This window comes from Kogia breviceps, chromosome 18, assembly GCF_026419965.1.
Source record: "Kogia breviceps isolate mKogBre1 chromosome 18, mKogBre1 haplotype 1, whole genome shotgun sequence".
Lineage (NCBI taxonomy): Eukaryota > Metazoa > Chordata > Mammalia > Artiodactyla > Physeteridae > Kogia > Kogia breviceps.
Genome location: NC_081327.1, coordinates 8,009,052 through 8,025,283, shown reverse-complemented (window position 1 = coordinate 8,025,283; position 16,232 = coordinate 8,009,052). Strand labels below are relative to the sequence as shown.

Sequence of the window (16,232 nt, the reverse complement as noted above, 5' to 3'; positions counted from 1 at the left end):
GTCGCTAACAGTCCCTTCCTCCTCGTCTTGTGAGGATTAAGTAAGGCACTACACGTCAAGGCTTAGAACGGCGCCCGAGCGACATCGGCGTTGGCCCTGAGCATCACTATTTTAGTAGCGAGTGCTCAGTGCCGAGATCCGTCACCGCTTCCAGTCCCAGCAGCCCTCTGTGGGCAGAAACGGGTGGCAAAGCATCTGCACCCCCCCGCCCCCGCCCTCAGCACGAGCAGTTGGTTGGGGTTTGTGTGTGTGTGTGTGTGTGTGTGTGTGTGTGTGTTTTCTTTTTGACTGCCCTGCACGGCTTGTGGGGGTCACAGTTCCCCGACCAGGGACTGAACCCAGGCCCCCGGCCGTCAAAGCTCAGAGTCCTGACCACTGCACCACCAGGGAATTCTCACGAGGAGTGTTTGTTGACTGACTGCCTGACGCACTGATGGCGGGGCGTCCGGAGCTGCCCCCGGTTCCCAGGGAAGATAGGCAAGGGCTCAAAAGACACGAGGCCAGGCGGGGACCACAGGTTTACTGGGGGCTCCACGCACGCTCTCACGGCAGCACGCGACAACGGCACGTTTACTCGGTACACGCGAAGTGGCCTCCGCCCACAGCTGGGGCCCAGAGGCCGTGGGGGGCGGCCCCCTCCCTGGTGGCCCAGACCCGGCTGGGTGCCTTCCTCCAGGGCAGCTGAGGGACGGGGCCGCTGGGGTGGACCCCGGGCCTGGAAAAGGGAAGGGAGCAGGCACGCCCGGGGGCAGGCCCGGGGGCGGGAGGGGCCGGCCCGCCGTCACTCCAGGGACTGCAGCATCAGCAGCTGTTTGAGGACCTTCGTCTGGCTGGTCTCCCGGATTTCGCCGGCCAGGAACATCTCGTCCACGACCGTGTAAACCTGAGTGAAGGCATGGTGAGGGTAGACCCCGGTGTGAGAGGTGGGGAGACCCCCACGATGCTGGCCTAAACCTTGGGAGCTGGGGGCTCTGATGCCCGAGCGCCGGGAAACACAGCCCCGCGGAGGCACCGGGGCGGCTGCGGGGGTCCGGCCCACCCCCCCTTCCCCCTCCTCCGGCTCCCTCCTCCTCATCTCCTCATCGTCACCAGGAGCCCACCTTGTAGAAGTTGAACACCAGGTCCAGTTCACAGACGTTGTGGAAATATTCGTTTAAGACCTGGGAGAGGAAGACAGAGGCGGTGAGAGATGGGCAGGGAGAGAGGGACTCCCCCCGCCACACAGAGACAGGAACAGTGGGCATCAGAATGAGACGGCAAACAAAAAAATAAAAGGCAGAGAGAAGCTGAGGAAAGGGGAGAGACAGAGACCAGAGGAAACATCGAGGTGGGCAGAGAGAGACAGTGCCCCCCCCCGCCGCCTCTGGGGGGAGGGCCTGTGCATCCCAACAGAGGGGACGAGGGGCGCCGCCCGCCCGCCCCCCCGCGCACCTCCACAAAGTTGTGGATGGCCTCCAGGTAGGCCAGGTTGTTGTCATTGACATCCACACAGATGCAGAAGTAGAGGCCGGCGTAGCGTCGGTAAATGATCTTGAAGTTCCGGAACTGCGGGGCGGAGAAGCAGGAAGTCAGTGACAGGGCGTGCCCAGGACCCGATGTGCTGGGCAGGGTGGAGCCAACATGTTCAGTCCCACGTTCCACGTGTGGCCCCTGAGGCCCTGCTCTGTGTCTGGCCTTCTGCTGGGGACACAGTGGTCCTGGCCCCCCCTGCCTAGGGCTCACTGTCCAGTGGAGACAGATTCATCCTCAGTCAATCCCTGAGTGGGCAGGGCTAGACTGTGGGAGCCCCAAGGGGGCAGGCAGCTGACCCAGGGTGGGGGTCCGGGAGGGCTTCCTGGAGGAGGGGGCATCTGGACTGAGATCTGGAGGATGAGTAGGAGTGAACGGGCAGGAGTGCTTTAGGCAGAAGGAACAGGCTATGCAAAAGCCCAGAGCCCAGAGAGAGAGGCAGGGGTGTTCCACGGTGTCCATTGCCCCCTTTCTGTGGCTCCCTGTTGCCTCTGGAGAGAGTCAAACTCCTCAGCCTGGAACTAATCTACTCAATCATTCCACAAACACTGCCTGAGTACTTATTGTGTGGCAGGCTTTGTGCTGGCCAGTGCACACTCACCACCTGTAACCAAGACAATCTCAGCCTTGCCCTTAACTGAACCGTAATATAAATACAAATATTACTACCTTATCACATACACACAATCCACGAATAAATATGCATGAACCAGGGACGCAGACTCTAATTTTATACACATGTGTAAGTAGGTAAAGTGATAGACACATAGAGATATGCATACTGGCTTGCAAAGCTCCATGTCTTTGGCCAAAATCTGAAAAATCCAGCCTGGCGTGTGCGCGTGTGTCGCCACCTGGTGGCGACTGCAAAAGCCAACACAAGTCTCTGATTGGTTTTCTTTTTTAAAATAAATTTATTTTTATTTTTTCACTGCGTTGGGTCTTCGTTGCGTAGGCTTTCTCTAGTTGCGGCGAGTGGGGGCTGCTCTTTGTTGCAGTGCGTGGGCTTCTCATTACTCTTGGCTTCTCTTGTTGCGGAGCGTGGGCTCTAGGTGCGTGGACTCCAGCAGTTGCAGCAAATGGGCTCAGTAGTTGCAGCTCACAGGCTCTAGAGCGCAGGCTCAGTACTTGTGGCACACAGGCTTAGTTGTTCCACGACATGTGGGATCTTCCTGGACAAGGGCTCAAACCCGTGTCCCCTGCATTGGCAGGCGGATTCCTAACCACTGCACCACCAGGGAAGTCCTCAAGTCGCTGATTTTTATTTATTTATTTATTTATTTATTTATTTTTTGGCCACTCTGCTCAGCTTGTGGGATCTTAGTTCCCTGACCAGGGATTGAACCTGCACCCTTGGCAGTGAAAGCGCAGAGGCCTAACGACTGCACAGCCAGGGAATTCCCAGTATATTTTCTAATATTATTACAGTAGTTCCTGCATATAATCCATGGATTAGTAAGAATCTATCAAGAATAAACCTACCTAAGGAGGTAAAAGACCTGTAGTCAGAAAACTATAAGACACTGCTGAAAGAAATCAAAGATGACACAAACAGATGGAGAGATATACCATGTTCTTGGATTAGAAGAAGCAATACTGTGAAAATGACCGTACTACCCAAAGCAATCTACAGATTCAATGCATTCCCTATCAAATTACCAATGGCATTTTTCACAGAACTAGAACAAAAAAATCTTAACATTTGTACGGAGACACAAAAGACACCGAATAGACAAAGCAATCTTAAGGAAAAAAAACAGAGCTGGAGGAATCAGACTCCCTGACTTCAAACTATACCACAAAGCTACAATAATAAAGACAGTATGGTACTGGCACTAAAACAAAAATATAGATCAATGGAACAGTGTAGAAAGCCCAGAGATAAACCCATGCATCTACGGTCAACTAATCTATGACAAAGGAGGCAAGGATATACAGTGGAGAAAAGACAGCCTCTTCAATAAGTGGTACTGGGAAAACTGGACAGTAACATGTAAAAGAATGAAATTAGAACACTCCCTAACACCATACACAAAAATAAACTCAAACTGGATTAAAGACCTAAATGTAAGACCGGACACTACAAAACTCTTAGAGGAAATCATAGGAAGAACACTCTTTGACATAAATCACAGCAAGATCTTTTTTGACCCACCTCCTAGAGTAATGGAAATAAAAACAAAAATAAACAAATGGACCTAATGAAGCTTAACAGCTTTTGCATAGCAAAGGAAACCATAAACAAGATGAAAAGACAACCCTCAGAGTGGGAGAAAATATTTGCAAATGAATCAACGGACAAAGGATTAATCTCCAAAATACAGAAACAGCTCATGCAGCTCAATATAAAAAAAAAAAAAACAACCCAAACAAAAAATGGGCAGAAGACCTAAGCAGACATTCCTCCAAAGAAGACATACAGATGGCCAAGAGGCACATGAAAAGATGCTCAACATCACTAATTATCACAGAAATGCAAATCAAAACTACAATGAGGTATCACCTCACGCCAGTCAGAATGCCATCATCAAAAAATCTACAAACAGGGCTTCCCTGGTGGCGCAGTGGTTGGGAATCCGCCTACCGATGAAGGGGACACGGGTTCGTGCCCTGGTCCGGGAAGATTCCACATGCCACGGAGCGGCTGGGCCCGTGAGCCATGGCCGCTGAGCCTGCGCGTCCGGAGCCTGTGCTCCGCAACGGGAGAGGCCACAACAGTGAGAGGCCCGCCTAGCACAAAAAAAAAAAGAAAAAATCTACAAACAATAAATGCTGGAGAGGGTGTGGAGAAAAGGGAACCCTCTTGCACTGTTCGTGGGAATGTAAATTGATACAGCCACTATGGAGAACACTATGGATGTTCCCTAAAAAACTAAAAATAGGGCTTTCCTGGTGGCGCAGTGGTTGAGAGTCCGCCTGCCGATGTACGGGACATGGGTTCCTGCCCCGGTCCGGGAAGATTCCACATGCCGTGGAGCGGTTGAGCCTGTGTGTCTGGAGACTGTGCTCCGCATCGGGAGAGGCCACAACAGTGAGAGGCCCGCATACTGCAAAAAAAAAAAACAAAAAAAAACAAAAAAAACAAAAAAAAAACTAAAAATAGAATTACCATATGACCCAGCAGTCCCACTACTGGGCATATACCCAGAGAAAACCATAATTCAAAATGACACATGCGGGGGACTTCCTTGGTGGCACAGGGGTTAAGAATATGCCTGCCAATGCAAGGGACAGGGGTTCGAGCCCTGGTCCAGGAAGATCCCACATGCTGCGGAGCAACTAAGCCCATGCGCCACAACTACTGAGCCTGAGTGCCACACCTACTAAAGCCCACGTGCCTCGAGCCCGTGCTCCACAACAAGAGAAGCCACCTCAATGAGAAGCCCACACATTGCAACAAAGAGTAGTCCCCACTCGCCACAACTAGAGAAAGCCCGTGCGCAGCAACAAAGACCCAACACAGCCAAAAATAGACCCAACACAGCCAAAAATAAATAAAGAAATTAATTAATTAATTTTTAAAAAGACACATGCGGGACTTCCCTGGTGGTGCAGTGGTTGAGAATCCTCCTGCCAGTGCAGGGGACACGGGTTCATTCCTGGTCTAGGAAGATCCCGTATGCTGTGGAGCAACTAAGCCAGTGTGCCACAACTACTGAGCCTGCGCTCTAGAGCCCGTAAGCCACAACTACTGAGCCTGCGTGCCTCAACTACTGAAGCCCACGCACCTAGAGACCGTGCTCCGCAACGAGAGAAGCCACCACAATGAGAAGCCTGTGCACCGCAATGAAGAGCAGCCCCCGCTTGCCACAACTAGAGAAAGCCCATGTGCAGCAACGAAGACCCAATGCAGCCAAAAAGAAAAAAAAGACACGCGCGCCTCAATGTTCAGTGCAGCACTATTTACAATAGCCAGGTCATGGAAGCAACCTAAATTCCCATCGACGACAGATGAATGGATAAAGATGTAGTACACATATACAAAGGAATATTACTCAGCCATAAAAAGGAACGATACTGAGTCATTTGTAGAGACGTGGATGGACCTAGAGACTGTTGTACAGAGTGAAGTAAGTCAGAAAGAGAAAAACAAATATTGTATATTAACGCATATATATGGAATCTAGAAAAATGGTACAGAGGAACCGGTTTGCAAGGCAGAAATAGAGACATAGACGTAGAGAACAAATATATGGACACCAAGGGGGGAAAGGAGGGGGTAGTGGGATGGATTGGGAGATTGGGATGGACATCTATATACTAATATGTATAAAATAGATAACTAATGAGAACCTGCTGTGTAGCACAGGGAACTCCACTTCACTGAACAGTAGAAACTAAAACTATACTCCAACTTAAAAAATAGTAATAATAAAAAGAAAGAAAGAAAAAAGAATATATCAGGGTGTTAACTCTACTTTTTAAAAAAAAACTGATACAGATACATGATCAAATGTTTGAAGGCCCCTGCTCTGGAGTTCAGGGTTCAAGATAGGAAGCCAAGAGGTCAGGAAAACTTGATCCGGAGAAGTTACCAACTGACTGTCATAGCTGGTGTGGCCTTGGCAGGATCTGACCCTGAGCTGGACTCTTTTCTTGCAATTCGCCCTTTCCTGTTGTCATCCTCCTGGCTCCTTCCTGTCACCACTGTGTCACCAGCACTGCCCTGCACAGGGCTACATGCTGGAGTGGGCCTGGATTGGGAGGAACGTACGATGGTCAGGCCCCCCCTGTGACAATTGCACCTGACCAGCCAGCTTTTCTGGCTACTCCTGTCTAATCGGGCCTCCCTGCCCATCTCTGGGTCCTTCATTGCTGCCGTTTCTAGCACCCAGTGTGGGACCCACCCTGCGCCGGCAGCAGGGTGCCCCGGGAGAGCGGGCACCCCTTGACCTCCCCGCTCCTCTCCCCTCATCCCCTGCTGGACATCTCGGCTGGGACGAGAACAGACACCTCAGTGCTGATCTTCACCTCAACCTGCTCTTTCCTGAGTCGGCCTCATCCGAGAAAGTGACAGCGCCCCCTACTGGTGGCTCCATTTTCTTTCACACACCTCATCCAATCTTTGGCCCTTCCGTGGGCTCCACCTTCAAAAGGCTTCTCAGCACCCCTACTGCTTCCATGCCAGAGCCAGTCACCAGTATCTCTCACCTGGACCTCAGAGGTCACCTCCTGAGGGGTCCCCCTGCTTCTGCTCTTGCCCCCTAGAGAGGGATCCCTAAAGCCTAAGTCAACCCATGTCCCTCCTCAGCTCAAAACCCTTCCGTGGCTCCCGTCTCACTCAGAGCAAGAGCCCAAGTCCTCACCATGGCCCACAATGCCCTGCGCCTTCTGTAGTGATCTCATCTGCTCCCACCATCCTCCCTGGCTTACTCCACCTCAGATACACTGGCCTTCTTGCTATTCTAGGAATGCCCCGTACACTCCTGCTGCCTCAGGGCCTTTGCACTTGCTGTTCCCTGGGCTTGGAATGTTCCTTTCTCAGATATCATCTCCTTCCACTCTTCAATTCCTTCAGGTCTGGGCTCAAATGGCCCCTCTTCAGTGAAGACCTCCTGACCAAACCATTTAAACCTGCGTTCCAACCCCTGCTGTACACACCCCAGCAATTCCATCCCCCACAGCTGCTTCTTTTTTCTCCCTGACACCTACCACCACCTGATACACTGTATCTTTACTAACAGTCTCCCACCCACTAGAATGTCAGCTGTCAGCTTTCCAAGGGCAGGGACTGGGTCTGTTTCGTTCCCTGCTGTATCACCAGTGCCTAGAACAGTGCCCGGCACACAGCAGTCCCCGGATTAATATTTGTTGAATTCTACAAGACAATCAGCCCGGTCTCTTGAACAGGCTAATCCTGTGGGAATTAAAGCTGGAGGCATCTCAATAAAGAGACCAAAGAGACATAGAAACCAAAAGCAATGCCAAGATCCTTGACTGGCTTCGGACAATCAGTTTTGATGATTTGGGGGAAATTTAAGTATTGATTGGGTATTAGAGTAATAGTAGTAAGGAAGTATGACTCATTTTATCAGGCCTGATGATATTTTGGTCATGGAAGGAAGTGTCTTCATTTTCTGAGATGTATCCTGAAATATTTAGGGATGAAACGTCATGGTCTCTGTAACTTATATATTTTTTTGGCTGCACTTCGTGGTTTATGGAATCTTAGTTCCTCAACCAGGGATTGAACCCAGGCCCTTGGCAGGGAGAGTGAGAAATCCTAACCACTGGATCACCACGGAATTCCCCGTGATCTCTGTAACTTAATGGAAAACACTACAGCAAGGGATGGTTCATTATACCATTCCCTACTCTTGTGTGTTTGAGCATTTTAAGTTTTTAAAAGGCACCAGAAAAAAAAAAGTTGTTCGGCTGAAAAAACGGTAAAACAAAAATGCAGGACTTCCCTGGTGGCGCAGTGGTTAAGAACCCGCCTGCCAATGCAGGGGACACGGGTTTGAGCCCTGGTCCGGGAAGATCCCACATGCCGCGGAGCAACTGAGCCCGTGCGCCACAACTACTGAGCCCGCGCTCTAGAGCCTGCGAGCCACAGCTACTGAAGCCCACGTGCCTAGAGCTCGTGCTCCGCAACAAGAGAAGCCACCGTAATGAGAAGCCCATGCACCACAACGAAGAGTAGCCCCTGATCACCGCAACTAGAGAAAGCCCGCGCACAGCAACAGAGACCCAACACAGCCAAAATTACATAAATAAATAAATAAATAAATAAATTTATAACAATAAAAACAAAAGCAAACTCTTAATACTATGAAATCTGGGTAGTTTGCTATCGACTTCTCTCTTGTTGTACTAACCTGTACGCCAGAAAATTTTCACACTAAAAAGTACCCCCCCTTGGGCTTTCCTGGTGGCGCAGTGGTTGAGAGTCCGCCTGCCGATGCAGGGGACGCGGGTTCGTGCCCCGGTCCGGGAAGATCCCACATGCCGCGGAGCGGCTGGGCCCGTGAGCCGTGGCCGCTGAGCCTGCGCGTCCGGAGCCTGTGCTCCGCAACGGGAGAGGCCACAGCAGTGAGAGGCCCGCGTACCGCACACACACACACACAAAAAGTACCCCCCAAAGGAAGGAAGAGGGCAAGCATGTTGAATAAATGAATGTGGGAAGGAAGGAGGGCGTGAGGGGTTATTGCCATTAGAGGTTGGGCAGGAGGCTGGGAAGGAGGGGTGCACAGGAAGCAAGGGAGTGGGGGGTGCATTTTGGCGGGGGTGGGGGCGTCGCTTCCCGTCACCTCCACAAAGTTGGTGTGTTTGGCATCTCGGACAGTGACCACAGCGTGCACCTCCTCGATCAGCTTCTGCTTCTCATCGTCATCGAACTGCATGTACCACTTGGCCAGGCGCGTCTTGCCTGCCCGGTTCTGGATGAGGATGAAGCGGATCTGGGGACAGCAGGAGGAGGGAGAGGGGTGAGGAGGGAGGGAGAAGGGTGGGGAGGGTGGGCCAGCGCGCTGGGCGGCCCTGCCCGACAGCCCCACCCATCCCCACAGGGAAGACAGGGCCCACGTGTCCCTGCGCCCTGTCTTCCAAGGGTCTCAGCCGCGCCCCAGAGTCCAGCCTGGTTGGCCCGGCCACACACTCCGGTCCCAGGCCCCTCCAACACCCCTGTGATTTCTCTGGCCAACTCTGCAGTCATTTCTAGGGCACTAAGTCCCACGCTCCACCAACTCTCATCTCCCTGACCTTGGACAAAAGATCCACCCCGCTAAGCCTCAGTTCCCCCCACCCCCCCCACCCCCTGCAAAACAAGTTTCCATAGAAGACCCACTTTGTCAGGGTGTTCTGAAGGTTAAATAAGTTTATAAACTTAGTCTAGTAGCGGGCACTAGCAGGTTCGTTGGGTGTCGGCTACGATCATCAGTGGTGATGGCTACGAAATGTGTTTTTATGATTCTGAAAAGTCAGCTCAACTCTCATAGGGCTACTGTGAACACCGAACAAGTCGATCCCGGAAGTGCTTTGTCTAGTGCCTATTACATACTGAGTGCTCAATAAAGTTAGCAATTATGACCGAGGCATTTGACCAAGTGGCTAAGAACACAGACTCCAGAGCCTGAATGAATCCTGGCACTGCTGGCTGTGTGTCTGCAGGCAAGTTACTTAAACCTCTCCGGACCTCAGTTTCTCCGTCCATATAATGGATATAACAAGAGTACCTCCCTCAGGAGACTGTTGCATGAGTTATTAAATACAAGAGGTATATAATACAGTGACTAGTACATACTGTTATACAAATATTAGTTCTTAGTAATATTATAATTCACCGGCATTTGACCTTGAGAAAACCATGGCCCAAGTTCATGTAGCTAGGAAGCCTGCCTTTGGACTCAGTTCTGTTTGAGATGGGCATGCTTATGCCCATTTTATAGATGAAGAAACTGAGGCTCAGAGAAAGGAAGTCTCACAGCCAGAAAGCAGAGCTGGGAGTCCAAAGGCTTTCCTATGAACCCCCTTACCCTCACTTGTGGGAGCCTCCACCCACTGGCAAGAGTCTGCTCTCTTTCCTAAGCCTCACTCTCCACACACTCCATCCCTCCTCCCCCAACCAATCAGGCTGCACAGAAACAGGATATTACACTCTCCTTCCAAGAACCCCTTCTGCTGAGCCAGGGAAGGGGACTGCCACTTCCTAGGGCAGGGGTCCTGGCAGGCAGGGAAAGGGCGTGGGGTGGGAGTTGGGGGGACCCACGCCACACAGCCACAGTCTGGGGGCAGAGCCAGAGATAGATGGGGTATCTAGGGAGGAGAGACATAGAAGCCAGTCTACACAGCTGAGGGAGAGCTCTGCCTCTTACTCCTAAATTCCCTCACACACCTCTTCCTGTTTCTCCTCCCAATTAGAATCTCTACACCTCAGGGAATCCACAATGAGAAGTCCCTTCCCTCTTGTATCCTCACCCCTCTGATGTCCCCTCTTGATGCTCCCCAGCCTTCTCTGTCTCGAAGCCCCCTACCCTGGAGTTGTTCCCTTTTGACTCCCGGCTTCTCCGTTTCAGTGCCCTCTGTCAGGTCGCCCCATCCCGATCCCCGGGGAGGGGTGACAAATCCAATGCCCAGTCCTTGTTCCCAAAGCCCCATCCCCACCTCTCCCACTTCCATGCCTACTCCCTATTCTCCAAGACCCCTCCTCTTGCAAAGACCTACTCCATTGCTCCCCACTCATTTCTAGCATTCATTCTCTACTCCAAGGTTTCTCCATTTTATTGCACACTTGCCCTGACATTAAAGCCCTATTCCCTACAGTTGTCTACTTCCCGTCTCCAGGGTCCAGTCTCTTCCCCTTGAGATACCTCCCTCATCAGCAGTATCCGGCCCAGTTCCAACACCCCCTCCGCCTGCAATTTCAGCTTCCTGCCTCTAGAAACCCCTTCTCTCCTATCACAATGTCTCCCATTCTTCAACTCTCCTGCCACGCTCTCAGAGAATCCTCCTCTTAGGATGTCCCCCCGCCACCTCCAATTCCTTCTACCCATCTCTGAGGTCCTCCCTGATCTCTTGCCTCCCTGTTTCAAAACCCTCCAGCCACCTCCAGTGTCTCCCTCCCGCACAGCCCCTTCCCCTTGCCACCTGGTCTCCAAAGCTCCCTGGCCTCGAGAGCCCCGGTACACTCCAGCGCCCAGAGCCACCTCCCGGTTCCCCCCTTCCCCGGCCTTCGATCGGCCCCAATCCCGAGAGCCCGCGCCCGGCCCAGACCATCGCAGCGCAGCAGGGGCGGCTTGTCAGTATCCCACCGAGTTTCCAGTACCTGCACGTGGACCCACCCTTTCCCCGTCCCCAGCGTGGGCGCGCCCCCGTTACCATGGCGACCCCTGTCCGGACCCCAGCGGCCCCGGTCCCGCGGCTTCTGGGCGGCTCCGGCTCTGGCAGCTGTTGGGGGACCGAGAGCTAGAGCGGACTTCCGGGAGACTAACTCGCCCGCCCTCTCGCGCACAGCCCGCTGGGAATTGTAGTCCGAATAAAAAATGGGTTCGCTTGTCTGGGAGGCAAGCCTGGGAAAAGAGCCGGTCTCGCTTCCCAGCATGCTGCGCGACTGTCCTTTTCCTACCGCACGGTTCGGACTCCGAATGCATTCTGGGAGCCGTGGGCGAATTGTAGTCCTCGGAGGACTACAATTCCCGACATGCTTGACGGCTAGCGAGGCGAGCGCTGCATCCTGGGAAATGTAGTTCCTCCAGCCTCCTTCCACCTCCCCGCCAAGGCGAAAAGGACAAGCTGGGAATAGTTGTTTTAAACAAAAAACTGCGTTGGGGGAGCTAGAAATGTAACTGTCTTTCCGTGTTCACCCAGTACTTTGTTTAAAATGTGTTGAGTGTTTTCTGTGGGAGACAGACAGTGGTTTAAGAGCATGAATTTGGAAGTCAGAACTGTGTGCAAATCCTGCCATCGCATTTCCTAGCACTTTGGGCCAACAGTTTAACCTCTTAACTCAATTTCTTCATCTGTAAAAGAGGGGTGATCAAGGGGTCACCTCAGCAGGGTTGTTGTAAAGCTTCGGTAAGTTTCCAAAGTACTTAGCACAGTGCTCAACACATGGTAAGTGCTCAATAAATATTAAAATCATGAATGTTCACTGTTAACATACATCAGGTAATAGGCGTCTTCTTACTTCCTATCCAGAGGTACACGTGCCTTCTTTCAGTTACCCGAACAGGCCAAGTGCTTTCCCACCTCAGTGCCTTTCCTTTGCACTGTTCCCTGGAAATCCTTCCCCCATTTATTTGCTGGCTGACCTCTTTTCTTCCTCTAGCTTAAACAGCACCTCCACAGTACTGTATAGAGGACCCAGCATACAAAGGTCCCTCTCTCCGACCCCTCAAATTCTCTAGGTCAGAAGTTTGGTTTTTTTAAGCCTTTTTACGACTGATAATGATTTATTTGGGGTGTGTGGGTCTGTTGTCTGGATCTCCCCTTAGGTCCCTGTTGAGAGCAGGGACTCTGTCTATTAACTGTATCTACATCACCTAGAACACGGTGGCACATAGTAAGCACTCAGTAAAGGTATTGATACTGAGGGGAGACTTGCCCTAATAAAAACAAACCATATCCTAGATCAATGTAAATTAAAAGTGTAGTATTGGCAGAAGAACCAACACATAGCTATTGAATAATTTCAGGGACAAAAAGAGGTCAGAGATCATTTCCGTCTCTTGCACTGCTTTATCTCCAACAGGGTTGGGACCAGGATAAGGTAAGCAATGTGCCCAGGGTGAAAAATTTTAAAAGGCACTCATTTGGGACTTTCCTGGCGGTCCAGTGGTTAAGACTCCATGCTTCCAATGCAGGGCATGTGGGTTCGATCCCTGGTCAGGGAACTAAGATCCCATATGCCGCTGGGCACAGCCAAAAAAAAGTAAAAAAGGCACTCACTCTTAGGTGCTGACCCAGCCCTTGCAAGAGCCTGAAAGTGATCACCTGGCTTGCCTTCCCTTGGTGCCAGCCCTGATCTCCAGTGCCCAGCTCAGTGCCTGGCACAAGTCTGGTGTTTGCTTGATAAACATCTGCTGAATGAATGAATTAATAGGTATCAAGAAAACAGACACGTGTAATGCTAAGTAAAAGAAGTCTTACACGAATGAATAGTTACCATGTGATTTGTTTGAGTGACCATGAAGACTAAAATTGGTAAAACTAATCTATGATGTAAAAACAGGAACAGTGATTATCTCTGTGGGCAGGGGGCTAAGAGGTGAGGATTATGTTGGATTTGGCATAGTAATATTCTATACTTTGAAAGAGGTTTTAATTACATGGATGTAGATATACATCAAAAATCAACAAATGATACACAAGATTTGTGCATTTCACCTTACATTAAATTTACCTGAACAGGGCTTCCCTGGTGGCGCAGTCGTTGAGAGGCTACCTGCCGATGCAGGGGACACGGGTTCGTGCCCCGGTCCGGGAGGATCCCACATGCCACGGAGCGGCTGGGCCCGTGAGCCATGGCCGCCGAGCCTGCGCGTCCGGAGCCTGTGCTCCACAACGGGAGAGGCCACAACAGTGAGAGGCCCGCGTACCAAAAAAAAAAAAAATTTACCTGAACAAAAATAGTCAGTAAATATTGAGCTTTATTTGATGATATGCATATTGGTTTGGTTTTTTGTCTTTTTGTTTGTTTGTTTTTGGCCGCGCTGTGCAGCATGCGGGATCTTAGTTCCCCGACCAGGGATCAAACCCAAGCCCCCTGCAGTGGAAGCGCGGATTCTTAACCACTGGACCACCAGGGGAGTCCCTGAAATTAACTTTAAAATATATCAGAAAAGTAAGTTAGATTAGTGGATTGATTAAAGGATAGAGAGGTGAAAAGAAAAGAAACAAAATTATAACATCTAGATGCTGAGTATATGGGCATTCACTGTGTAAAACTTTCAAACTTTATGTTTGGAAATTGCCATAATAAAAGAAAGAAAAAAAGAAAAGAAAACAGACACTGTCCCTACCCCGACGTCATTCATGGTCTAGCAGGGGAAATAGACTTAAATGACATATGCACATAAACAACAAATTACTGAGCAAATAACAATAAATATTTCTTATCTCACACAGCTTCTGTGGATTGGGAATTTGGGAGCAGCTTACCTGGGTAATTCTGGTTTGGTGTCTCTCATGAGGTTGCAGTCAAGATGTCAGCTGGGGGACTTCCCTGGCGGTGCAGTGGTTAAGACTCCGTGCTCCCAATGCAGGGGGCCCAGGTTCGACCCCTGGTCAGAGAACTAGATCCCACATGCATGCCACAACTTAGAGTTCACATGCCACAACTAAGGAGCCCACCTCCCACAACTAAGACCCTGCGCAACCAAATAAATATTTAAAATAAATAAATAAAAGATGTCAGCTGGGAATGCAGTCATTTGAAAGCTCAGTCGACTGGCCCCGAAGGATCTCCCTCCCAGGGGCTCACTCATGGGGTTGGCTGATTAACGCTGGCTGTTGGCAGGAGGCCTCAGTTCCTCGCAGGTGGTCCTCTCCACAAGGACACATGAGCTGTTTTCCCCCAGAGTGAATGATCCAAGAAAGGGCAAGGCCAGAAGCTGCAATATGTTTTATGACCTGGCCTCAAAGTCACACCCTGTTATTCCACATTATCTTATTGGTACCCGGGACTTCCCTATCCAAGGTAAGAGGGGACCTGAATACCCGGTGAGAATCAGCGGGGTCCGTCTTGGAGGCCTGGCTAGCACAATTGCTTAAAGCAGAGGCACCTAGCCTAGCTGAGGAGTTAGGGACAGAGCTAGGCAGAGTGTGAAAGCCGGGAACAGACCTTGTCTCTGCTGTCAAGAATCTCATGGCCTGGGTGGTTTGGAGTCTGAGTCTGTCTATATCTATGGAATGTAGATACAGACAGAAAGGACTAGTCCTAGCACTTCCTCTTTACTACAGAACCTGGAAAGACCCTTTCCTTTGAGGTGTCATTTCAACATGCTTGTCATAGGGAAAAACTGGAAAGAGGCAAAATATGCATTGATAGGGGAAAAGTCAGCTGGTTCATATGCAGTCACATAACAAAATATATGCACTCAGGTAAGTATATAGAGAAGTCTGGAAGAAAACACATTTCTGGAAAGACGAGGGGATGGGGTTGGGTTGTCCAAGGAGACTGCATCTTATCTGGTGTATTTTAAAATATTGTAAGCACAGAAATTCATGTATTATTGGTAATTAAGAATAATTAAAAGAATATATAACACAGTTGAAAGTGGGCAGAAGATTTGAACAGCATTTCACAAAAGATACTATGCAAATGGCTCCTGTTTTTATGAAACGATGCTCAACCTCATGAATCAATGGGATAAGACAAATTAAGACCACAACTGGATACCACTACACAGCCATTAGAATGGCCAAAATTAAAAAGATGGACAATATCAGGTGTTTGGGAAAACGTGGAGCAGGTGAAATTCTTCTACATGTCTCTGGGGATGCAAATAGGTGCATCCACTTTGGGAAACTGGTTGAAGTACACATGCACACCCTGTGACCAGCAATTTCACTCTCATGTACATACCTAGCAGGAATGAGTGCAAATATTTACCAAAAGACATGTTCTAGACTGTTCATAGCAGCGCTATTCATAATAACCCAAAAGAGGAAACTACCCAGATGCTCACCAACAGTAGAATGTATAAATACGTCGTGGATTCTTCACACAGTAGAATACTACACAGCACTGAGAATGAACTATCTCCATTTACACAAAGTAACGTGGATAAATCCAACAAACTATGTTGATCAAAAGAGACCACTTAATTCCGTTTATGTAAAGTATTAAAACAGGCAAAACTAAAACTAAAATAAGCATAGAAATCAGGATGGGGGTCTCCTTGTAGGGGGGAGAGGAGTGACTGGAAGGGGACGGGGTTGGGGGGCTTCTCAGAGGTTGGTCACATTCTGTTTTTTTATCTGGGTGCTGGTTACAAGGGCGCGTTCTCTTGGAATATTCATAGAGCTGTACACTTGTGATTTGTGCACTTCTCGGTGTGCATGTTTTATTTTATTTTTTAAATGGGATCCCTCTCTCTCTCTCTCTCTCTCTCTCTCTCTCTCTCTCTCTCTCTTTTTGGCTGTGCCACGCAGCATGAGGGAACTTAGTTCCCCCGTCAGGGATCAAACCCGTGCCCCCTGCAGTGGAAGCGCGGAGTCCGGACCCCTGGACCACCAGGGAATTCCCTCCATTTTTAAAGTTTGTAAAAATTGGGAGGTTTATC

At 50.1% G+C, this 16,232-nt stretch overlaps 1 protein-coding gene across 1 annotated transcript; it reads right to left on the bottom strand.

The window, feature by feature from the left end:
* Positions 1-501: 501 nt before the first annotated feature.
* On the bottom strand, positions 502-11,443 carry AP2S1 (adaptor related protein complex 2 subunit sigma 1). Its single transcript, XM_059045481.2, has 5 exons — positions 11,326-11,443; positions 8,760-8,909; positions 1,432-1,545; positions 1,101-1,160; positions 502-883 (listed from the first exon to the last, which is right to left on the bottom strand). The coding sequence occupies exons 1-5, from the start codon at positions 11,326-11,328 to the stop codon at positions 782-784; spliced, it is 429 nt and encodes a 142-aa protein (XP_058901464.1). The 5' UTR covers positions 11,329-11,443; the 3' UTR covers positions 502-781.
* Positions 11,444-16,232: the final 4,789 nt, after the last annotated feature.